The sequence below is a fragment of the Typopeltis vanoorti genome, chromosome 13 (assembly GCF_054136105.1).
Source record: "Typopeltis vanoorti isolate ZY-2024b chromosome 13, IOZ_Tvanoo_1.0, whole genome shotgun sequence".
NCBI lineage: Eukaryota > Metazoa > Arthropoda > Arachnida > Uropygi > Thelyphonidae > Typopeltis > Typopeltis vanoorti.
The window spans coordinates 113,265,546-113,291,742 of NC_143561.1; the positions used below are offsets into that span (position 1 = coordinate 113,265,546).

General features: G+C 37.2%; 1 protein-coding gene across 1 annotated transcript in view; it reads left to right on the forward strand.

Moving 5' to 3' along the window:
- Positions 1 to 26,197, forward strand: part of Acsl (Acyl-CoA synthetase long-chain) — a 393,532-nt gene that overhangs the window by 220,238 nt on the left and 147,097 nt on the right. The window contains exons 10-11 of the mRNA XM_090403141.1: positions 4,440 to 4,498; positions 12,129 to 12,193. Coding sequence (XP_090259267.1) covers positions 4,440 to 4,498; positions 12,129 to 12,193 — 124 coding nt within the window. The remainder of the gene's footprint in view (positions 1 to 4,439; positions 4,499 to 12,128; positions 12,194 to 26,197) is intronic.

Consider the following 26,197-nt stretch of genomic DNA (forward strand, 5'->3'; position numbering starts at 1 on the left):
GGTAGGTCTAGGGGAAGTGGTTGGTCTTTGGTAGAGCGGATAAGGGATGCCAACTTTTTATATGGTCTGTAACAGGAAGTAAGGTCATATTTCTTGAGGATATTAGTTATTTTTTCAGAGGTGTCCTGGATGTAGGGGATAGTGATAGACTTGGTGTAGTCTTTATTGTTGAGGGGGGGAGGGGGGTTGTGGTTTTCAGGTTTTAGTATTTTTTGGATTTTTTTGGGGTTATAGCCATTGGCTAAGAAAGTGTTGAGGATGTGGTTTAGTTCCATAGTCAGGGCCTTGTCATCTGAGCAGATTAATTTTGCCCTGTTATATAGTGTTTTTATCACCCCATATTGTTGTGAGGGGGGGGGGGAGATTGCTGGTGAATGTATCTGCCAGTGTGGGTGGGTTTTCTGTAAACAGAGAAAACCAAAGATCCATGAAGCTGGCGGGTGATTAAAGTGTCTAGGAAGGGGAGGGTGTTGTTTTCCTCTTTTTCTAAGGTGAACTGGACTCTGGGATGTTGGTTGTTTAAGTGTGTTAGGAAGGAGTGGAGTGAGTCTGAGCCATGTGGCCAAATAGCAAACACATCATCCACATAACGAAGCCAAATAGTGGGTTTTTGTGGGGCGGAGTTTAAGGCTTTTTCTTCAAATGTCTCCATAAAGAAATTGGCCAAGGGTGGGGAAAGTGGTGAACCCATGGCTGTCCCCTCTATCTGTTTGTAGAACTTTCCTTGCCAAACGAAATAGCCTGAGTTCATTGTGAACTGAAATAGGGTTGAGATATCGGGAGGAAACTTGGCTTGGATGAGCTCAACGGTTTCTTTGAGTGGGACATTAGTGAATAGGGAGGAGACGTCAAAACTGACCATTATGTCAGTGTGTTGGAGTGTGAGGTTTTCTATACTGGCTTTAAAGTGGGCCGAGTTTTTTATGTGTGATGGTGTGTTGCCAGTGTAGTGTGTGAGCGTTTTGGCTAAATGTTTGGCTAATTTATATGTGGGGGAATCAATGCCATCCACTATGGGACGTAATGGCACATTTTGTTTATGTATTTTTGGGAGTCCATATAATCGGGGGGGTCTACAGTTATAAGGTTTAAGCTTGTTGGTGACTTCCACAGGCCAAGAAGTGACTTTCTTAAGGAGTCTGTGGATAGTTCTAATCTGAGAGCTGGTCGGATTATATTCAATGGGGAGGTAAGTAGTACGGTCTCGTATTAAGGAATTTAGCTTACCTTTGTAGTCTTTTTGATTGAGTACCACAGTGGCGCTTCCCTTATCAGCTTTGGTGATTACTATTTTTTTGTTGTTTTTTAATTCTTGTAAAACCTCACACTCCAACACACTGACATAATGGTCAGTTTTGACGTCTCCTCCCTATTCACTAATGTCCCACTCAAAGAAACCCTTGAGCTCATCCAAGCCAAGTTTCCTCCCGATATCTCAACCCTATTTCAGTTCACAATGAACTCAGGCTATTTCGTTTGGCAAGGAAAGTTCTACAAACAGATAGAGGGGACAGCCATGGGTTCACCACTTTCCCCACCCTTGGCCAATTTCTTTATGGAGACATTTGAAGAAAAAGCCTTAAACTCCGCCCCACAAAAACCCACTATTTGGCTTCGTTATGTGGATGATGTGTTTGCTATTTGGCCACATGGCTCAGACTCACTCCACTCCTTCCTAACACACTTAAACAACCAACATCCCAGAGTCCAGTTCACCTTAGAAAAAGAGGAAAACAACACCCTCCCCTTCCTAGACACTTTAATCACCCGCCAGCTTGATGGATCTTTGGTTTTCTCTGTTTACAGAAAACCCACCCACACTGGCAGATACATTCACCAGCAATCCCCCCCCCCCTCACAACAATATGGGGTGATAAAAACACTATATAACAGGGCAAAATTAATCTGCTCAGATGACAAGGCCCTGACTATGGAACTAAACCACATCCTCAACACTTTCTTAGCCAATGGCTATAACCCCAAAAAAATCCAAAAAATACTAATACCTGAAAACCACAACCCCCCCCTCCCCCCCTCAACAATAAAGACTACACCAAGTCTATCACTATCCCCTACATCCAGGGCACCTCTGAAAAAATAACTAATATCCTCAAGAAATATGATCTTACTTCCTGTTACAGACCATATAAAAAGTTGGCATCCCTTATCCGCTCTACCAAAGACCAACCACTTCCCCTAGACCTACCTGGTGTATACCAGGTCCCTTGCAGCTGCAAATTGTCCTACTTTGGCCAAACAGGCAGAACAACAAATATCAGGATTTCAGAACACCAAGACTACATCCGGTTTCACCAGTACAGTCGCTCTGGGCTGGCAGACCATGCCTCAGATACCCACCATAAAATTCGTTGGAAGAAGACAAAAATAATCCATCGCAGCAAGTTTAAATACGAAAGATTATTCAAAGAATCTTCAGCAGCTCTAAAAAAACGTTCCTAACCTCAACAAACTTGGGTGCATGAAACTGCCCCAAATTTGGGAGACTTTCATCATGAGAACTTCAGCCTAACGGCCAAGACTACCAAATTAGCCCGCAAGAGGGCACCATTAGGACTTTAGGAACAAAATTAGTGTCTTAATTTCTTCCTCATTTGCTTTGTTAGTTCCTGTAGTGCACATACCATATCTTTATGTTCCTGAAGATGACAATGTGACATTGTCGAAATATAGAAGTGATTCATTAAAGTTATCTTTAATTAATTTACTTTATATGCGTTGTTAATTCCGTAAATTAATTACCAGTTCTGTTCTTATCTAGTTTTACACAGTGCTTTGCTTTCCTATATTTTCTTCTGTATTCTTTCAGAACACAAGCTGACTTATTTGCCAGGAACTTTCATACTATTGCTTTTATTCCTTAACTGTCTCTTTAACTTCCTGATTCTGCCATTAAGTTTGATCTTTCAATTCTTATAGACAACCTTACTGTGTGCCTCTCTGGTTGAATTAGCCATTTTCTTCGGTGTCTGCCAAGAATCTCTAAGGTTTGGCTTTTGTTTTCAAACTCTTTCATTTTTTGTTGAATAATTGTGTATTTGAGCCATGGTTCACCTCTGTAAGCTGCTGAGCTTTGATTTGTTTTAAAACTTCTTTGTACACTTCTTTTCAATGTGATATTCAATGTCATTGTGAACGAGCATTTTCTGTCCTCTTAGTATATTACCTATTTTTTTCTTTCAATCACAGTTCCATTTTTATCATATTTATTTTGATAATTGTTGGCTGCTTTTCATATCAGTAATATTATTTGAAGTTAAGCTGTGTACAATTTACTACAATTTTCTGTAGTAAATAGTACTGTAGTTAGATTCATCATCATCAAGTTACTAATAACTAGCAGTTCTGCTTTGATTTTTGTGGTCATTTCACAAAAATTATTACAGCTATGATGGTATTTCTTATTCTCCAGTTTTCATTTGCTTTCCATTGATGCCTATCTTCAATTGCATGAGGTATCCGATGGACACAGTTAAAAAAGGTCTGTGCAGTTTTGTTTCATGGTACAAGTTAAATTAGAACAAATTGTGAACTTTTCATGTTCAGTAGAACATAATATTCCATTATATTATGGAATATAATACTTCTACATCCTGGCTTGTGACTGACTCAATAACTATTTTAAATGGTGAAATGTGATCTATGTGATATATATGTATTTCTATATGTGATAATAGAATATTCAAATCCTGCTATAGTTTTAATCTCGTACCATTTAGATACCATTGTACAGGCTGTGTTTAGAAAGTTATAACAAATGCCATTCAGTAAATCAGCATTAGAACTTAGATTGTATTTATTCCTGTTATATTAATAGCATTCAGTTACTCATAGTGAGTTGTACCTTACATTAACTAGGTGCAAGAAAAGATAAAATATTGTAAATAACAGCATATAATGAATGCTGTATATGAGGACTTGTATTTAAAGTTCCACCCCATATGTTGCTTGTTTCTTAGTTCTTACAGTCTCCTTTCCTTATAAAAGCAGTAGGCACAGGAGGAATGCAACCCCTCCAAAATACAGTTTAAATTTTCAGTTAAATGAATTTTATAAATATTCCCATGATGGAATTTCAGAAAAAAAAAAAAATCCAGGTGAATTAGCACTAAAAAATGGTTTGGTTAGAATCTCTTGAAGCGAGGAATTGCATCTATTTTTCAAGCAGTCATAATGGACATGAGAAGTTAATGTGCCTTAATATCTTATAGTTGGATGGTTAAACATCTATTTCCACACAAGTTCTTTCCAAACTTATGGCACATTAGTGATATTCATGAATATTAGTTTTATTTGCATGATAAAAGTTTAGTGTTTTTAAAGATCGTGACATACTGTCATTTAGTGATAATGCAAAATTGTGTGCATGAGCGTATATGTATATTAATATATCCTAATTGTATTCCTTTCTTTTACTGTAGAGAAGGAGATCTTTATATTGCCTATCTTCCCTTAGCACATGTACTGGAGCTGTCAATTGGTATGTATTGATACAAAAAAAAAATCATTTTAACAACTTGCTCTTGCAGTTGATGTATAAGCATAGTTTACCATTGCATACTCTCCATCATACTTTCAGAAAAGGAATCTCAGAAGCTGTGCAGGTAATCACGACTGCATTCATGGTGACATATCTTCATGGAAAGTGAGCCTTTGATTAGAATAAGTTCTCCTAGATAATTCCTTCACCTGGTGAAATACTGTTACCTTGCCTCTTTCCTCCTGATCTTGTGTGAAGGTGGAAGTTATTCAAAAGCTTAGTAGTTCAGCATGTTTAATTTCATGCTATTTCTTGTCTATTAATTTTTTTAGCAGGATGAAAAAAATGAGCTTATGAAAATAAACTTTGCCACATGAAGGTGATATTAATTCATCTTCATATTGAAAATTTTAAAATCTTATTTCCTAGACTGATTCAAATTCATCTCTTTCCAATGAAGGAAAAATATCATGCTATCCTTGAACCTATACTAGAGAAGAGCTGCTTATTCAGTGCTAGAGCATAGCAGTATGCTAAAAACTCTGTTAAGCCCGTGTTATGACCAGACACCAAGTACTTTATGGAAGATGTTTGAATCTTTGACCTACCCACACTTGTTTTACATTCTTGATTAACATTGTCATCACCAATCATGAAAGTCATAGGAAATTGATTGCAGTTTTCCTGCAGGTAAAACAATTAAAAAAATCACCTACTTTAAATGCTGGTGGGCTTATAACATCTAAAACAATGTACACTAGTGTCTAAAAGCTAAGGATAAACTACATTTTTGCCTGTATATAAAAAATGTTTCATGACTACAGCCCAAATGTGGACTTAAGTTTATTGCCAGCATACTAATAAATTATATTACACAAAAAAAGTGTTATAAATTTCACACAAATTAAATTGTGGTTTTTTTTAGCAAAAGTTACAAATTTACTAAGAATGTAGTTAAGGAATTAACGTACACTGCTTACTGAAATCTAAATGGAGAGACATTTCAGTATGGAATATGACCATCCCTGAACTACGATGCAGCCCTCACAGTGTCAAACCATGCTTAGCACCAAGTGATTCGCAAGTCCATGAGGAAAACTGGCCCACTCCTCCTTCAGATCAAGGATAAGGCCTTGTTTTCTAGAAGGTAATTTTGACAGCAACATTTCCCTATTATGTCCCAAACATGTTCTATGAGGTTGAGATCTGGGGAGCACTGACCACTCAATTCAATATCTTTGGTCTCCAAAACTATCTCCACTGCTCGTGTATGATGTGGTATATCATTATCATCCATAAAAATGAATTCTTCACCTAGAGCACCATGGAACAATCAAACATGACATTGAAGAACTTCGTTGTAATATCATTCACCAGTCAGTCCCTTTTTCCAGCACTTGTAGCTTGGTGTGTCCATTAAGCATAATGCCTTCCCACACTATGACCCCAGTACTATCATATCTATCCCTTTCAAGAACATTCTCGCAATGGTAAGCAGTACCACTTTCATTCATGATCAAGTGTTGTCTGCAATTGTAGGAAAGACTAAAACGGCTCACCTGTAAAGCATACATTAGCCCATTGGTGTCTTGTGCAATTTTTATGGATACAAGACCACTGAAAACATGCTCTACAATGAGTTGTGGATAAAGGGATGCAGACTACAGTTCTTTGGGCAAATAGGCCTACTTATCGCATACATCTTGCCACAGTTTGTCGAAATATCTTCATACCTGTGCTTGAATGGAGCCGAGTTGCAAGCTGACGTGCTGTGGTAGGTCGATTATGTTATAACCAAAAATCTGTCTTCATTTTCCATGGTAGAGTGAGAGTGAAAAAAAAATTATAGCTATGTGGGAGTTGCTCTTAAGATAAGTCGCCCAAATTTTTGGCAGATTAATGCAACCATATTTGTTCAGGTTAGGAGAATTCTTCATAGCCATGGCTGACTCAAAAAATAATCTTTCTGATCCATAACAACTTCTAAATAACACATTAGTTTTCTTCCATTTAATCCTGTGTGAAGGGGTATCCAAAGCTTAGCCTGCCAGTCCTCCTAGTCCCCTTGTTCTATTCCTCCTTGTTATGTACTGAAACAAAAATCTTCAGTGTCAATCTTATAAAACCTCTTTAATAACTTAAATGCCCCTATCATGTCTCCTCTATTTTGCCTATCAGCTAATTTTTGAAACCTAAAGACCACAAATCTATTCTCACAGGGAGCATTCCACAGACCTGTTACAATCTTTGTCACCTGCCTCTGGATTCTCTTCACAAAAAACTTCTTCATCCTCATGGAATCTGGGAGTTGAGATTTGTATACAGTGGTTCAGATGAGATGTGACCTTATTAAAGTCTTATGTAGGGGAACAATAACCTCTCTATCCCTGTTCATTAGCAGGTTCTTCAACAACCACTTAATATGATGTGTTGTTTTGGTTACCTTCACAATATGCCTTCTAAACACTTCAACTCCCTGTTCACAATCACACCCAAGTTCCTTGCTTTAGCAGTTTCCTGCAGTTCACTTCCATCATCTTACACTTGGCCACATTAAACTGGCAGTCATTTACCATTGCCCACAATACTAGTCACAGTATTCCTGCAGGATCTGTGCATCACCTTCATTTACTATTGCTTATCCCTGTTTAGCATCATCATCAGCAAACAACAAGGACTAATTACCGAACCCTGTGGTACACACCACCACTGGTCACTTGCCTTCTCTTGGACTCAACTCCTCCATAATCCACTCTTTGATATCTGTCCATCAGCATCTTTGATAACTCTTTTCAAGTCACCAGATTCATATCTATCCTTATTTGCTCCAATTTATGCAGTACAGTTCTGTGTGGAATCTTATCAAATGCTTTTGCAAAGTCCAGCCATATTACTGAGTAACCATTATGTCCCTTATCCAACTCCATTGCCACTTGATTATAAAAAAAAAGTAAGCAAATTGCAAAGGCAAGCTACCCTTCACACAACCATTTGTCCCTTATAGAGAGTATCATATTCCTATCCACCCAATCCTGAATTCTATCTTTCACCAATTTCTTCAGTACCTTAACCACCACCCCTAAGATACTGATTGACTTATAATTTGCTACTTCTGTCTTAGTCTTATTTATGCCATGGGAGTACATTGACACCTTCCCAGTACTGAGGCTTAAATTAAACAGCTCAGTTAGAGGAGCTGATAATTCCCTTGCACTTTCTTGTAATGCACATGCCGATATGCCATCTAATCTCATGGCTGTGTTCGTATTGAGGTTCTGTAATATTTTAAGCACCTATGTTTCTTCAACTTCTATTCTCCTATCAGTCAATGTTACACCTGGCATTCAATATCACCATCACCCTGCAAAATGCTCTCAGTAATTCAACTATTTGGTTTGGTTGTGTTACTGCCCCCACTATCAGCATTTTAAAGTCATCCTTCCATAGACATTCCTCCTTTTACTTTTCACATAGTGAAAGAACTCTTCATGATTTCTTTCAGCCTCATCAGCTAGCTTTCTCTCATTATTAACTTTCACCTTCCTTCCATGGGCAATGCTGATCAAGTTTTTCTTTATAATCCTTTCTCTACAACCTTTTCTTTGTGTGAAACTTCTGCTTGGAGCTATTCATTCATCCATCCAACTCCTAGCTGATTTATCCTTCTGACTCTAGATATACATTCATATTCTGCATTCTTCTTGACTACCTCCCATGCACCACCGCCATCTCTCCCCCCTCCGAATTCTTATCCCATGGCTCTGCTGAAAGCTGACTCTTCAGCTTGTCATAATCACCTACTTTGTCAATATATATATATATATATATATATATATATATCCCTTAAAAGAAAATTCTGCATGTTTGCAAATCTCCCAGGTCAGAACTACATGAACATTTTCTCCAAGAAGAGGATGCATAGCTAGATTGGTTAGTTCTCTGATATAATGATCAGATCCAGCACTCTTGAACCTCGTGTCCCCCTCCATTACATGTCGATCAGGTAATTATCTCTCAGCAGCTATATAAATTCAATTTCCTCTTCTGCCTTTGACCATTTCTCTTCTCAATCTGTCCCCATAGTTGAAATCCTCCAAAGTAATCACTCGACCTGTATGCATCATGCTAATTTGCGCATGCATGTTATTTGCATTCTCCCTTATACCCCCTGGATTATAGCAGCAACCAATTACATATTTCATTCAAATTCACTGCTCTCTTAATCCCTGTATCCTCTGATGTACTTCTACTCTATTTTGCTTTAATTCCTCTGTTATCATTAGTAAAAACTTACCCTTATCCTCTTCTTTCTGTCCTTTCCCAAGACTCTATATTCCTTGTATTCTGTTCTTATAAAGTTAAGGACATGGAGTGCCACGTTTTGCATAATTTGATCACTCTCCTACTTATTAAGTTCTAGGTTGCCCAGAACCCATGCTCATGCAGTCCCCCAACTAACTTACTCCACAAACTCCACACCATTCTCGTGCACAATCTGTGCGCTGACTAATTCTCAGTCATCTGTCCATCTCAGCTCGCCTCTATCATGCTGTGGCAATAGACATAATTTTACTTTCTTACTTATTTCACATGCACTAGCACCTCCTTCATGTTGTCTTGCATACCACACATCACCTACTAAATCATTTGTACCAGGCAAAATAAACATCTTTCACCTCAACTCTCTGCATCCTTACAGCATCATTAGCATCTTTAATCTTAGCTCCATTGAATCACTATACAAAATCCAATCCTTATTTTGCACACATCACAAATCACACATTTGCTCTTTCATGCTTTGCTTCAAAATCACAAAATAAGTATGTTAAATATTTATAAAGTACAATGTTTTCAAATAACATTTAACTTTTTCTAGTTAACATTTTCTTTCTTTCCTTGAAAATTACAATAAAAGTTAAATGTAATATGAAAACATTGTTCTTTATAAATATTTAATATAACATAATTTAACACAATATAAGCATTTGAAAAATGTGCAAAAGTAATTTCTGCAATATTTTCAGTAAAATGAGAGAACATAATTATCTTGTTCCATTGCACTGATCTGAAAAATGAAAGATAGCAATTTTATCATTACTAAATAAATTCATTAAGGCTGATCTCTTGTCACATTTCAGAATAGATAATTTATTTTCAAAAATAAATGTGAAATTAGTTTTTATCTTTGGAAACAGACACAAATTGTACATCAGGAAATCAAAATATTAAAGGATATGAAGGAAGTTACAAGTATAAACAATATACTTTAAGTCAAGGCACAAAGGTCACACCATTATAATTAATCTGCTAATGGCTGTGGTTTGCCATTAAGGGATTAATGATAGTGAAGAGTACTTAGATGATAAAAGACAGAAAATTGTGTTTTAACCCTCAAAATCTTATGGTGGGTTGTACATTTAATTCACTTGAGTCATTTGGGAGGTTTATGTATATAAAGAAATCTCAAAATAAAAATATACTAGTTTGCCAAAGCCATGTTAAATATGACTTGCCATCAAGTTAGCTGAGAAAAATGTTACATGTTCTTGCCAATAGAGCTTGGTAGTTGCATATCTTCATACGATGTGTTAACATCTTAAATGGAGAGCAATATGATTTTTCGGTTCATCCCCATCTGATATGTTTCAGGATTATACTGATTACCTGTTTTGTGGCTATTTATTCAGCACCTATCTGTAATAATTTGTTTGAATTTTGATTGGCTTGGTGAGAATTATGCATTGTTGCACAGTCACTTGCAGTGAATCACAGAGCATTGCACGTTGTGATGTTATGATTGAGGAATCTCCTTTTTTTTTAAAGGACTTTTCAACTGAAGGTGAATTAGCAAGTCTCATACAGAGATGATAGGATTTGTTCTGCATCCAGTTGGATGCAGAACAAATGGCCAGTACACATGCAGTTAACAGAAATATTACATAGCTGCATCATCTCTTCTAACCCCCACACCCCTCTTCCATATACAGGGTGTTCGGGATAAATTTGACATATTTATAATTAATTATATTTTTCCGTAAGTTACATGTATTAACACACACTTCTCTTCATTTAAAAGTTTGGACCCTTCTTCATTCATATACAAGATGTCAGAAAGGATGGATAGCTGGAACCCACCTGAATCATGGAAGAGAATAACTTGTATCATGATGATTCGTGCCCGCCATCAAAATAAGGATATTACGACTGCTGCCCAATGCTCCCTGAATACAGTAAAAACAATCAGGCATGAACTAGAGACTTGCAATGGTGACTACGAGGATGTAGCAAGAAGAAAGATCCCTAGCAGACGATCTGATTGCGTTTGTACAGCAGAATTCCTCGCAAATCTGCAGGAACAAGTGTTGAAGAACCCTGGCATTGGAATTCGGGCTTTGTTCGTGGAGTTGCTAACTGTAGTCAAGCCCTGGATAACAAGGGTAGCCAATGGTAGGCCGTATGTATGGCAGCAGGATTCGGCCCCTTGCCACACCTCTGGGAAAAGTCAAAAATGGTTGTCTGAAAATTTCTACGACTTCACCAGTCCAAATGTTTGGCCTCCAAACTCCCCAGACCTTAACCCCATGGATTATTTTGTATGGGGCGCAGTTGAAAAAGACACCAATCGCACTTCCAGTAATACAAAAGCCCAGTTAATGGATAAAATTAAAACAGTTTTTGCGGCCCTTCCCAGGGAGACTGTAGCATCAGCTTGTTCGAGGTTCCGAAGCAGAATTGAAGCTGTGATCGATGCTAATGGTGGTTATTTTGAGTAAATCTTGTTGATAGTATTGTAATTAACTCTGTCTGTAATGTTTTTTTGTCAATTCATTAAATTTAATAGATACAAAGAAGATTTTCTTTTTCCTTATGAAACTGTCAAATTTATCCCGAACACCCTGTATACACTTTAGACTGGATGGATTGTCTCATCTGCAAAGGTCTTATCTCACAGAAAAGGCCTTTGCATTTAGTCTCATATGGGAAAAGGTATATAAATTATTACAGGAAGTACTGGGAGCTTGTAGAATATTTCAGGGTTCATCAGCATGATTGGTGATGCTGAAGATATGTATAAAATCAATCCAGGAAAATTAACAGTTCTCAGAAAATGCTAGCTTGAAGGTGGATGTAAAAGAAATTAGGGGTGTTTAGTGCTGGCATAGTTGGCCAAGTGGATAGCTTCTTCCCTAACAGACCCTATCCCACTTTGACATGTTTGTGAATATTCAGGTGAGAGAAGAATTTGTGTAAGATTGCCACCCTGCTTATTGGAGACCTGAAATGGTTTGAAATTTAGTCTTGCAAGGTTTATTGTAGATTTATAATTTTTTTTTTAATAAAGTCTGACTGAACAAGATACCCTGCAGTTTGACTAGTATCACACTGCAGGGTATCTAGCTCAATCATACTTTCTTCAAACTGTTGAATATTAAATTCGGTTATAAAGAACTAAAATTCAGTCAAAAATAATTGTGAAGAAGAATATTTTGAGGCTTGGGTATAAATCTAATTTCAATGACTTAGCTGTTCTGGTGAAATGTTATTGTTATATTTTTTTCCCCTTTTACATGCACAGATGTAGTATTTTAAATATTAAAATTGTTCACTAACTATTTGACATTTTTAACAGAATGTTTCTTCATTGGTGTGGGAGTGCCTGTTGGATACTCTTCTCCTTTTACCCTGACTGATAAGGTATGTTATTGAATAAAATATTTCAGACTAGTATTGACATGTTGTAGCATGGTTGATAAATTGCTACTTTGGCACTGAAAACTAAGATTGATTTCCTATGCAGGTGTTAACAAATCTCACTTAGGCCAGCTAATAATTAGCATTGGATTGTAGTGCTTGTCTTGCATAAGCTTTAAAAAAATTATATGGTGACATACTAATATACTACCATTCTTTTCCTTCATAGTTACATGGTATTAGCATTCATTATTAAAAATTATGAAAACAACTACTGTGTTATAGTAAAATTTCAGTTTAATATAAACCAAATTATCACTCAACATTTTGAACTTCATATCAAAGATCGAAATTTAATGTGTCATTTATGTTCTTTTTTTATGAATATTTTACATATAAAAATATAAATTTAGCAATTTTGGTAAGTTGGTCTTCTCGAGTCATGCTTTTAACATCCTACACCAATTTTGATTAGAATTGATTGGAAAAGTATAAATGTGTTTAAATACATCATTTAAACACCTGGTATGGATGAAAATTTAAAGATGCCTGTGAAATTTTGATCAATCATCCTACTCTTAACAATAATGGCATAAAAATCCCAAGAATTTGGATGGTGTACATTCAGCCCACTCAAGTTAAAGTTTTCCAGCAAATCCTTACTTTAGGATTCTAAGCAATACTTTCAGCTCTTATTTGGTCACCATCTATACTGTTTCATTCTAATTCATGTGATTAATTTTGCGAGATCATGTTGCTCTCTAGTTTAATATCTCTTAATGATTTGTAATTAAATGGACTCTTGCTTTGATGTAATGTTTTTTTTTTTTTTCACCAGAGGTCAGGCTAGTAGTTTTAACGGTTGGCCAAATTACTGGAACTTTAGCATACCATGCAATTTGTAATATAGCTTTGTTTCTTTGTGTGAGTGTGTGTGTGTGTGTGTGTGTGTGTGTGTGTGTGTGTACTCCAGATAATGACCTTGATATGAAGGTCAAAACATCGAGTGATTATTTTAGTTAATATTAAACTGAAGTTTTACTATAATATGGTAGTTGTTTCTATAATTTTTAATAATAATATACTGCTATGTTATGCTCATATTTTTGGTCACATTTATGTACCCACTCTTGTGTACCACCTCGCTGACGTTTTCATGCCTATTTAACAGCCACCACCATTTTCCTCTCTTGCTTTTGAAACCTTAGTGCACACACACCTTTTGTAAGAAAATGTGTGTGCTAAGGTTTCAAAAGCAAGCTAGGAAGCCACCCTTCATCACCTTCAATAACAAGCACATTTTATGTTTGAGCTGTTTTAAACAGACATCTTAGATGGCATTTTTTTTTTACACATTGATGCCATGTACTACACTATCATATAGTACTCTGAGTATCTAAACTAAACCTAACCAAATGAGAAAACAATATCACTTTTTTAATAAAATAAACTTACATAAAGTTTTTTGCTTGGTTATAAAGTAGTTAGACAAGAAATTATGTTCTTGTATCAATGCTCTATTCAACTGAGCAAACAGTGTTTGCACATAAAGTATCTTCACTAGCCAGATGTTCCCATACGAAGGCAGATGCTTCATCAAATTACTGTATGAAGACATACTTCATTGTGCATTAACTTTGTTTATTCATACTTGGATGACAGACTAAAACAAGAATGTAATTTCTTGTTTAGTATAATTTACTTAGTAGCAGAATGTTTTTTTTGCTTGGTTACCATCTCTAGTCTAGAGTATTTTAATGTGGTCATATATACCATTTTGCATACTTGCTTATGGAAAATGACTTTTGCATTAATTTAGCTCTTAGTTTCTGCATGGATCTTGCTCCCACTGATAAAACCTCAAAGGTTAAAACTGGTCTGGTTAGTGACCATTCCCATAATGTTTAGCAATATACATTTCTGAATGGAAGTATTCTATGCATTGTAATAGATACTTCTCGCTTAGTTTGTATGCTTATGAAAAGAGTTAACAGAATAATTTCTCATCATCATCCATCAAATTCCGGCCATGTACCCTATAGGGGTGTACAGGATATTGATAGTACTACATGAAAAATTTACTTCATTACTAACTTCCTATCTACAATTTTCCTCCAAATCAGTCTGCTACTTGTCAAGACTCCAACATTATCAGATCTTATATTTCTATTGTCTAAGGCACTTTGCACCGTATCAATCCACCTATATCTTTGTCTTCCTCTGGGTCGTTTTCCTGCCAACCTGGCAGAGAACACTTGTTTTGCTAATCTTTCCTCGCCCATTCTGTTTAAGTGACCATACCACCTGAGATTAGCTCTGTTAACGCATTCCTGGATTCTGACAATGTTCTTTTCTAATACCCTCATTTTTAATATGATATTGCCATTGATGCCATCTGTTCACGCCTCTAATCTTTCTCAGGACTCTCATATCTGCAGTCTCTAGTCTATGGTCAAGTGTTTTACTTCTGACCCAGCTCTCAGATCCATAAGTTAACTGGTTTGAACACTGTCTTGTATACAGCTAATTTAGTGTTCCGACTAATTTCTCTCTTATTCCATATGAATTTATTCAATTGACTTCCTACCATACCAGCTTTATTGATTCTGTTGTCTATTTCCATATTTAATTTACTATCTTCACTAAAAACCATGCCTAAGTAGCTGAAATGTTTTACTTGTTCCACAGGTTCTATGTTCACAACTGCATTGTGGACAGAGAACCTGTTTTCAATGATTCTACCTATTTTTATTGTCTCTGTCTTTTTATTGTTGACCTTCATACCATATCTATTACAACAGTTATTCAATTTAGGCAGGGAATCTTGCAGACTTATAGCAGATTTATTTAGAAGTATAACATCATCTCCATAAAGCAAAGAGCTGACATTAACATCTCCAGTTTTGATATCGCGTTTAATACCACTTTCCTTCATAATGTGATCCATATAGATAATGAATAACAGAGGGGATAATGTACATCCTTGTCTCACACCAGATTTAACATTAAAACCATCTTCCTGTACTTCCTTCAATTCTAACTGCTGACTGACAATCTTTGTCACCTGCCTCTGGATTCTCTTCACAAAAAACTTCTTCACCTCAATGAATCTGGGATTTGAGATTTGTGTACAGTGGTTCAGATGAGATCTGACCTTATTAAAGTCTTATGTAGGGGAACAATAACCTCTCTATCCCTGTTCATTAGCAGGTTCTTCAACAACCACTTAATATGATGTGTTGTTTTGGTTACCTTCACAATATGCCTTCTAAACAGTTTAACATTAAACCATCTTCCTGTACTTCCTTCAATTCTAACTGCTGATTGACTTACAACTCAAATAAAAACTAAGTATTGCTTGATATAATACTAGATTGACACCATATAACTGTAGCATATTGAATATCTTCTCTCTTGGTACCATGTCATATGCCTTTTCCAGATCGACAAAAATGTCATATGCCTTTTCCAGATCGACAAAACTTAAATACAGATCTTTATGTTCCCATGATTTCTCAACTATTTGATGTAAAGTGAAGATCTGATCCTGACAGCTTCTATTTGGTCTAAAGCCAGCATGTTCTTCACCAAGCTTTTCTTCCACAATTCTTCTCAACTGTTTCTCAAGTATACTTGCATAAATCTTACCAGGAACACTCAGTAGGGAAATACCTCTGTAATTCTCACATTCAGTTTTATTTCCCTTTTTATATATGGGTACTATGAGAGCTCTACTCCAATCATCAGTAATTCGTCCCTCTGTCCAGGCTTTCTGAACTATACAGTGCAGCCAATGTAAGACTTTTTATACCACCATATTTCAGCATTTCTGGTGGAATATCATCTACTCCTGCTGCCTTTCCACATTTCAAGCCTTTGATGGCTTTTTCTACTTCGTATGGGTATGTATTCTTGACTGCATGCCTGTTGAGTGCTTTTTACCCTGTACTATCACTGCTTGTTTCATTTAGCAATTTTTCAAAATAATTACTCCATACTTCACAGATATCTTTTTCTCCTGTTTTCATGTCACGTTTATCATCTGTAACTCATTTCACAGCACTCTTTCCTCTATTTCTAAGCTACTTCAACAACCTCCAGAATATTTTGCCACTACCTTGATATTTATTTTCAATGTTCTTGCCAAAGTCCTCCCATGACTTTTGTTTAGCTAGTTTTACACAGTGTTTTAGCATTCTTGCATTTGTCTCTATATACTCTAAGAGCACAAGCTGACTTATTTGACAGGAACTTTTGATATGCTTTCTTCTTTTCCTTCACTGCCTCTTTAACTTCCTGTGTCCACCAGGGAGTTTTGCTTTTTCTGTCCTTGCAGACAATCTTACCACATGCATCTCTGGCTGAATCAATCAGGGTTTTCTTCAAGCTTGCTACTGAATCTCCAAGGTTTGGTTCCTGTTCTCAAACTCTTTCATTTTTTTTTCAATAATCTTTGTGTATTTTAGTCTACAGTTCACATCTGAGAGCTGCTCAACTTTAATTTGCTTTAAAACTTTCTTACATGTTATTCTTTTCAGTATGAAATTCAATTTTATCCTGCTCAAGACTAAATAGTGATCATTTCCAATTTCAAATTCTCTGTCTCTGTACATTCTGGTGTTCTGCACCAGGGAGAAAACATCACTATCAACAATAATATAGTCAGTGAGACTTTTCTTATTCCTTGCTTCTTCTCTCCATGTGAATTTCTGCTCATTTTTATGTTGGAACATGGTGTTCCAACATAATAGTAATAACCAGTCCTTGTCCTGAGCAGAAATCCAACAGGTATTTGCCATTATTATTAGCTTTGCTCTTTTCTCCAAATTTTCCCAAAATATTTTTGTGTCTGACAATCGTTTCCTACTCTGCTATTTAGATCCCCAACAATGACCAACTTTTCCTTTTTCATTGTGTCAGATGCTTTCTCTAAATGCTCAAAAAATTCCTCCACTTCTACTTTAGTAGAACCTTCTGTAGGATCATAGGCACAAATAAGTCTCATTGTCCAGTTCCCAATTCTGATATTTGCCCACCTGACTACTTGAGATTGTCTGCCATTCAGGAAGATTAGCCTCTTTTTTAATGTTGAATACTATGGCTACTGCTTCTTTTCCTTGATTGTCATTGCCTGAATATAACATTTTGTATTTATTGCTCAGAAATATCTCACCGGTTTTGGTCTTTTTTGTTTTAGTCTTCCCTGTTATGTCAATCTTGTATTTATCTAATTCCTCAGCTAGCTCCATTTCTTTGCCATTCAGGCTTCTTATGTTGATAGTACCGATCTTTAACTCTGGTGATGTTGAGTTGGGGTGTGTTTTCAGATTTGTCCTAGTAGCTGTCTTTTTGCTGTTTCCCTGGTTCCCTGGTGAAAACAACGGGGGGTTTTGTTTAACCAGGTGACACCCCAGCCGGCATGAAATTTTGTCATGTTGTACCATCATTTTGTATTTTGGTTTAAGCCAATAAGAATACAATTTAGTTGGCTAAATCCCAAATTGCCAGCCCATCCTCGTTCATTCAGTATCCAGGTAATTACCCGACAGGGTGCACCACAAGGTGAGGATTGGACATTAGGTCAGAAGCGTTGGTCAGTTCTCTGCATTCCTTTAAAGGCTATGTGGAGGTCTCCTCTCAGTTATATAGCTTTGACCCTTAAACACCCCAAATAATTTCTCATGTAGTGTAATTTAAAAGAAGCTTATCTTCTTGGAGCACGCCTCACAATCATCCAAATTTAATCATTTTGCATCATTCGCTGTACGTGTAACAGTGACATTCTCTCTCTCTCTCTCTCTCTAGATTTCTTTACTAATGCAGGTGTTCTTTGGGCTCTATATCACGCACCATCTTCCTCATATACATAAAGGCCATCATTTGTCATCCATCGTTATCCCCATTTTTTTAAATGTGTGATAGCACCTGCCCAACATTCGTTTATATAGTTCAACTACTAACTCACTAAATTTACTACTCTCACTTGTCTTTCATTTGGTCTCTTTCAGATAACTGTTCTCTGAAATAGTCTTCCCAGTGATGAAAAATATCTGGACATTCTTTGTAGTAGTGGATATGACTATATGATTCCAATTGTGGCTTGTAAAGGTATAAAAGGAAGCAGTCTTCATAGACAAAATGCTAATAGTAAAATAGGTCATACAGAAGAGCTCACTGACTTTCCATGTGTCACTATAATAGGATATCATTTTTGCAACAACTCAATTTTGGAAATTTCTTCCCTACTGCAGCTTCCTCAATCAATTGTAATTGATGTTATTATGAAGTTGAAATGCCTAGGAGCAACAGCAGCACAGTTGTGACTTGGTAGATATAAAATCAAAGAGGGCTGAAGTGCTTAGCTCAAAAAAATAGCCTATCCTTAGTTGAAACACTCATTATGACAACACCACAAATGTTTGTCAGGGGCTAAAGAACATGGCTGCACATTAGCATAACATCAGCAAGGGTAATACCAAATGTTGGATGGAGCAGTGCAAAGCTTACACCATTGCACTCTGGTGTAGTGGAAATGCATTTTCTGGACTGATAAATCACACTTAACCATCTGGTGGTCTGATGGACAAGTCTGAGTTTAACAGATGCCAGGAGAATACCACCTGCCTGAATGTTGTGCTAACAGTGTCTCATGGTTTGGGCTAGGCTTTCTTCTAGTGATGGGGAATCTTAATGCTGTGGCCTATAATGACATAGACAATTTTTGTGCTTCCAACTTTATGTCAACAGTTTGAAGACCTTTTCTTGTATCAAAATGATGATGTCCCCATCCATACACTAAGGTAAGAATGGTTTAATGAGATGGGTTTTGAAGAGTTTGACTGGTCTGTGCAAGCCCTGATCTGAATTCCAACACCTGTGAGATGAATTGGAATACCAGTCGTGAGCGAGGCAGAATTGCTTTCATTATTGAATGACCTCACTAATACTCTTCTGGAAGAATGGAAGAGAATTACTGTAGTGATATGCCAAAATCTAGTGGAAAGTCTTCCCAGAAGACCGAAGGTTGTTATAGCAGCAAAGGGTGGACCAACTCCATATTAATGCCTTTCATATTAGAGTAAGAGTTGAGAAGTTGAGTTTGATGGGAAGGCATCCAGATCTTTTGATCAGATAGTGTATTCCCCCAAAACTTCAACTGCCAGTTCTTTGAAAAGAACATGAGCAAATTCCATATCTTACTCCTGCTCATATACACATCATTAATTTTCTATAAGTTCTGCAACCTCTGGTGTGATAGTATTATTTAAAATTAAAAAAAATCCAAATTATTAGGTGAGCTCTGTAACTCAACAGCGATAGTGCTCAGTAGTTGGAAAGATTTGAATTTAATTCCTTTTACAGTATCAGAAGAAACTTAAGGGCTTCTCATCTAAAGGTGAATGAGGTGATTCTTTCATATAAATTACATATATTCTTTCAAGATATATGTAATCATATATCTTGAAATATTTTCTCAGCCTGCTAAAAGTAAAAACATAGAGAACATGTAATTTACAGACAAAAATATTTTAACTATATTCTTTTTCAGGTTATGTTGGAAGTAGTGAAATAAGCTACATTTCTGGCTTTTCTTACCATTCATACTACAGGCTTCTTCTTTTCAGCTATTTTCTGTCCACTGCTGGTCGAAGGCCTCCTCCAGTTTTTTCCACCTTTCTGTTCTTGGCAATGGTTGACCAGTTTTTCCCAACAAATGTTGACAGTTCATCATTCCACCTTCTTTTAGGACTTCCTCGGCCTCGTTTCCCTTCTTTTGGAATCCAATTCGTTACTATAGTGGTCCATCGTGCATCTTCTCTCCTGGATGGATGTCCGGCCCATTTCCATTTTAGTCGCTTATGGTGAAGAATGATGTCAGTGATGTGAGTCTGGTTTCTTATTCAGGTGTTTTGCTTCTTATTTTTTTTATGTGATGCCTAGCATCAACCTCTCCATTTTTCTTTGAGTTGTTGTTAGTTTGTTTGCCAGTGCTTTTGTTAGCAACCAAGTTTCACAATCGTATGTGATGACGAAGCATACACTGGTTAAATGTCTTCCTTTTTAAACAGTGTGGGACATCAGATGATGTCCCACTCTTTTTTTTTTTTTTTTTTTTTTCATTGTTTTGAAAAATGCTTTTCAATTTTCTGAATGCACCCCAGGCAAGTTGAACTCTCTTATTTATTTCCTTTTGGAGTTCACAGTTTAGATACTTAGGTCATCAATGAGATGACCTAAATATGTATATGTAGAGACTCTTTCCAAGAAATTGTTTTCTATTATTATGTTTTTTGGTGTTACAAAATGATTAAACATGATTTTAGTTTTTTCTGTTTATTTTTAGACCAGCTTTTCTGCTTTCATGATATAGGTCTTCTATCATTCTATTAAGGTCTTCTGGAGTGTTTGCAAAAATTATGATATCATCTGCATATCTTAGGTGTGTTAAGTTTCTGTTATTAATTTTTATACCAAGGTTTGTCCAGTTTATATCATTAAATATTTAGCAAAGAAGAAAGATTAGCAAAACAAGTGTTCTCTGCCAGGTTGGCAGCAAAACGACCCAGAGGAAGACCAAGATATAGGTGGATTGATGTGGTACAAAGTTCCTTAGACAATAGAAATATAGGATCTGATAATGTTGGAGTCTTGACAAGTAACAGACTGATTTGGAGGAAAATTGTAAATGGGAAGTTAGTAGTGATGTAATTTTTTTCATGTAGTACTATCATATCCTGTACACCCCTTGAGGGTACATGGCAGGAATTTGATGATGATGATGATGATATTTCTTGAAGGACTGCTGTAAAGATTTTGGGTAATTATCTCCTATCTGTTACGCTGCATAAAATAGTTCCTTAAATTTTTTACGTTGTTGCATCATATAGTACTGTGTATATAATTATTTTACTACTTCCTTATTTGCCGATGCTAGAATTATATGTTTCATACCATTAAATTGTTACAGGGAACTTATTTTTGGAAAATGCAGTTATCTATCACATGGTCTCTGCTGATGGCCAACTTCACCCTAAACATGGCGGAGATGACTGGTGGTGTTGGCTCTTGTATTCACACTCACGGTAGTCCTAAATTAGCAATGCAACCTAAAGGCAAACCTCTGAAAAGTGCATCGTACTAAATGCTTACGCTGGTTTATGGATGAGAAATCCTGATGAAACAGTGGGCAACATTGTGAAGCAAACAGAGAAATGACAAATGTAAGCAAGACGGCAGTGTACCGCATGAAAAAGATCTGATCACGATGGGACAACTGCTTATCCTGGGGGAACAAGAGGCCTAGTGCTGTAGGCCTACTCACGCACTCGGTGAAATACGACAACTTGACGCCATCAGCAATTCATCAGAAAGTGCATGATTTTTTCTGAAAGAATGAAATTCCTACGATATATAAGGTAATGACTGCTGTAAAGAATGATAAAGACCTCCCTCACATTTCATTAACGAGAACTTACCAGTTATAAAAGGACCTTGGTTTTGTTTTTGCCACAAGAAAGCAATCATCGGCATTACTTGAAAGGGAAGATATAATTTTATGGTGTCGTCAGTATTTGCACTCCATCAGGAAATATCATTGCAAGGGACGAAAAATTTATTATACAGACGAAACCTGGGTGAATGCCAGTCACACTTGCACTAAAGTTCTCCAGGATGACAGTAAAAAGTGCTCATCAAGCATTTTCATTGGGCTTAATGACAGGCCTGAAAGCACTGAGTGGTAAGGGGTCTCATATAGTCATAATGCATGCTGGCAGCAAAGACGGATTTGTACCAAGGGCCTTTGAAATTTTACGAGCACAGAAATCATAAGGAAATGAATGGAAAGCACTATGAACATTGGTTGACAAACATGTTTTTGCCAAGCATTGAGCCTAACAGCATTATTGTAATGGACAATGTGCTTTACCATTCTGTCCGACTGGAAAATGTGCCATCTCAGGCTACACACAAAAAAGGAGACATTCAGAAGTGGCTGAAGGATAAAGGAATCAGTTTTACTTCTGATATGGTGAAAACAGAACCATTGAACTTCGTGGTAAATGTCAAGAGTCAGTTTCGAAAATATCGCGGTGTTGGCGAACAGAAAGGACACAGTTATTCATCTTTCACCATACCATTGTTAAATGAACCCCATAGAACTCATCTAGGCACAAATTAAGGGGCATGTTGCGCTAAAATACAACTTTCAAAATTTCAGATGTTGAAAGACTGGTGATGGAACAATTTCAAAAAATTACTGAGTGCGCATGGAAAAGTTGCATACCCCATGTTACTGCAGAAGAAGAAGAAAAATTCTGGTGCCCTTGATGGAATTATAGATGAGATGGTGGAAAACGTGCTTCACGGTAGATGACAGCTCTGAATCTTTATTTAGTGAAGATGCACAATCTTCATGCACAATCTGATGATACTACCCACAGCCTGAGTGGTGTTGAGGAGCGTTCTCATTAAATTAATGAAGGGATAAAAGTGCTTATTTATATAAATATATGTGTGTATATGTGTATATATATATATATATATATATATATATATATATATATATATATATATATATATATATATATATTATTGTAATAAAATGTCATATTTGGAAATGTGCGTTGTGACGAGTGAAGTTCACTTCATAACGTAAACAATCACTGCTTATCTTAAGCCAGTTTATAATAAACTATATGACATCTGCTTTGTTACAGCCTATCAATTAATTCAAGAAAATCCTAAGTATGGAGTCATCTTAGCCATGCAATTTCATATTAGCAATTATAATGTAATGTTATATGTCGAATGGTGTGATTCAGGCAGTGACGGCTTTTACGGGATTTTCTACACACGTGCTTAGTTACAAACATGCTTGCTTCACTGATACCATAGTAACAGCAAACTAATATACTGCTACCTTCGGAAGCAGTACGACCTGTAGTATATTTCTTTACCATCAAGATAACCTGAAAAAAGAGTATAATGATACTTAGTTTAACAAAATGGCACTGTTCCTATCTGTATTGAAATCTCAGCTGTTATCATTTGCTAAATAAACAGATTGCTTAGTTTTGATCATCACTTAATTGCCTTGAAGGTTCTTCTAAACACTTAAAATAAGATCCATTGAATGTTGGTTTACTGGGTTCTTTACTCATCCAGGCTTTCCTCAAATATCAATTTTTCAAATCATTCATCTTGTTTTGTCTAAATGATTACGTCATTCCACCTTGGATTCTTCTTCTTCTGCAGCTTGTCCCACTTAAGTAGGGTTGCTGTTTGTAGTGAGTCTCCTCCACAACCTCCTGTCTTGGGCTGTAGCCACAGCCAAGTTCTTAATCCTCCACCAACTATCTCTATCTCTTCTTTGGCCACCCATGCTTCCTGATACCCTGCACATCTATCTGCATGACCTTTCTTCCCACATACTCTTCCTCCTTCCTCATCACATGACCAAATCATCTCAACCTTGCCTCCTGTATCTTTGCTCCTAAGTTCGTAACTTTCACAGTTCCCCTTACATAGTCATTTCTCAGACGATCCTTTCTGGTCACACTGCACATCCACCTAAGCATTCTCATCTCCGCTACCTCCATCCTGATGTTGTTATTTTTCCTCAGGGCCACAGTTTCCATAGCTTATGTCATGGCTAGTCTTGCTACTATCCTGTAGATTTTGCCTTTTAGATTGATCGGCACACTCTTATCGCATAGCACTCCAGTCATCTCTCTCTCTCTCTCTCTCTCTCTCTCTCTCTCTCTCTCTCTCTCCAGTTCCTCCATCCTGCTTGTATCCTGCATCCCACTTCATTCTCAGCCTCACCATCGTCTTTCATTGTTGAACCCAAGTATCTAAAGTCACTGACCTTCCTGATGACATTGCCTTCCAGCTCCAGATGTGTCTTCTGGCTGCCATCCACTTTGCAACACATATACTCATACCCCTCTCTTCCAGTACTTTCCTCCAACTTTCCAGTTTATCTGCCACTTCTTCTCTTGATTCTGCACACAGCATGATGTCATCTGCATGCAACATAGTCCAAGGTGCGTCTTCTCTCACCTCCTCCGTCACCACCTCCATCACAATATTAAACAGGAACGGACTTGATGCAAGCCAACTGTCACTTCAAAACTTTGTCTCTCCCAGGCTGGTTTGAACTCTTGCCTTCACATTTCTGTACATCTCCTGCACTAGCCTGACATATTTCTCCGGTACCTTCTTCTCCCTCAGACACCTCCAGACTTCTTGATTTTGTCACTCTATCATACGCTTTCTCCAGATCAATAAATACCAGATGTAGCTCCTGTTGCTTCTCTCTTCCATCATCTGTCATAACCCAAAGATAGCATCTGTCGTCGATTGACCAGGCATGAAGCCAAATTGCTCCTTTGTAATCTCCACCTCCTTCCTCAGTCTTCCATCAAGAACCCTCTCTAGGATTTTGATTGTGTGGGACATCAACTTTATTCCTCTGTAGTTCTTAGTCTTGTGCATCCCCTTTACTCTTGTAAATGGGGACAAGAATACTCCCCCCCCCCATTCATCGGGTATATTTTCCTGTTAGCAAACTTTTATTAACAGGTTCCACAGCAGGTCAATTTTCTCTTCCTCCAGTGCCTTCCATGCCTCCATTGGAATCCTGTCATGGCCCACCAATTTTCCATTCTTCATCCTCTTTATGGACTCCTTCACTTCCACTCTACTAATGTTCTGCACCATCATAAGGCTCCCCATCTTCTCTGTGAGCCGTTGCATTTTCTTCATTCAAAAGGCCTTCAAAGTATATTCTCTGTTTCTTATATCCACATCCCTCCTTAATACCCTTCCTCCAGATTCTTTGATCTGCCTCGCATGTACAATGTCCTTCCTTTGTTTCTAATAGATCGTAAAGGTCTTGATATGCCATGGCCTTCGCCTGTGCAACAACTCTCTTGGCTTCTTGCTTTTTTTTTTCTCTCTGTACTCTTCCACTCTTGACTCGTTTTACTTCTGCTTTGCTTTCTCTTAGCCATCACTGCTTCTTGTACATTATTATTCCACCACCAACCCTCCTTCTGCTCTCTAATCTTCCCAGATGTTTCACCAAGCACCTCAATTTGCACAGCTTAGAATTGCTTTTGAATTATGCCTCCACCAATCTTGTACGCATTTTAATCCATCTGAAATCCTCTCCAACATCTTCTCCCTAAAACAGTTCCTCAAACTCTCTTCTTTCAAGTGAAACCACTTAATTGTCTTTCTCCCATGGCTTCCAAAGGTTCTTATCGCCGACCTTATTTTAAAGTCTATGCGCAGCAGCAGCAGATGTTGCTGCACCACTTGATCTTTTGGGATTACCTTACGATTTGTTACTGCCTTAAGATGTTTTCTTCTAGTCAAAATGTAGTCAATCTATGAACTGTTGTTGCCACTTCTAAATGTTATCAAATGCTCTTCCCTCTTACAGAAAATGGAGTTCACAATTGCCAGATCAAACACTACTGCAAAGTCCAAAATCCTCTCTCCTTCCTGGTTCATCATTCCCACTCCATCGCCACCATGCACCCTTTCACAGTCCCTATGTGTCCGTTCAAGTCTCCTCCAACAATCACCATCTCGATTTCTTTCAGTTCCCTCATTTCTTCATCTAGGACGTTCCAGAATTCATCTTTCTCTTCTGCTGCACAGCCGACTTGTGGGTCATATACACACATAAGATGACCAACTGCTCTTCTCCAAGACCCAGTTTCATTCGCATGATCTTGTCATTCCTCCTACCCACTTCCATTAATTTGCCCTTCATTCTGCCACACACACACCTCAATTCCAACACCATTTCTTCCTTCTTTATTTGCTCCAAAGTAGAACAATTTATACCTGGCTCCTAGTTCCTTCACCTTTTCCCCCTTCCACCTTGTGTCCTGCATGCATAAAAAGTTCAACTTCCTCTTCCTCATCATGTCTGCCACCTTTCTTCCCCTTAAAGTCATGCTTCCAACATTCAATGTTCCCCACACGCAACAT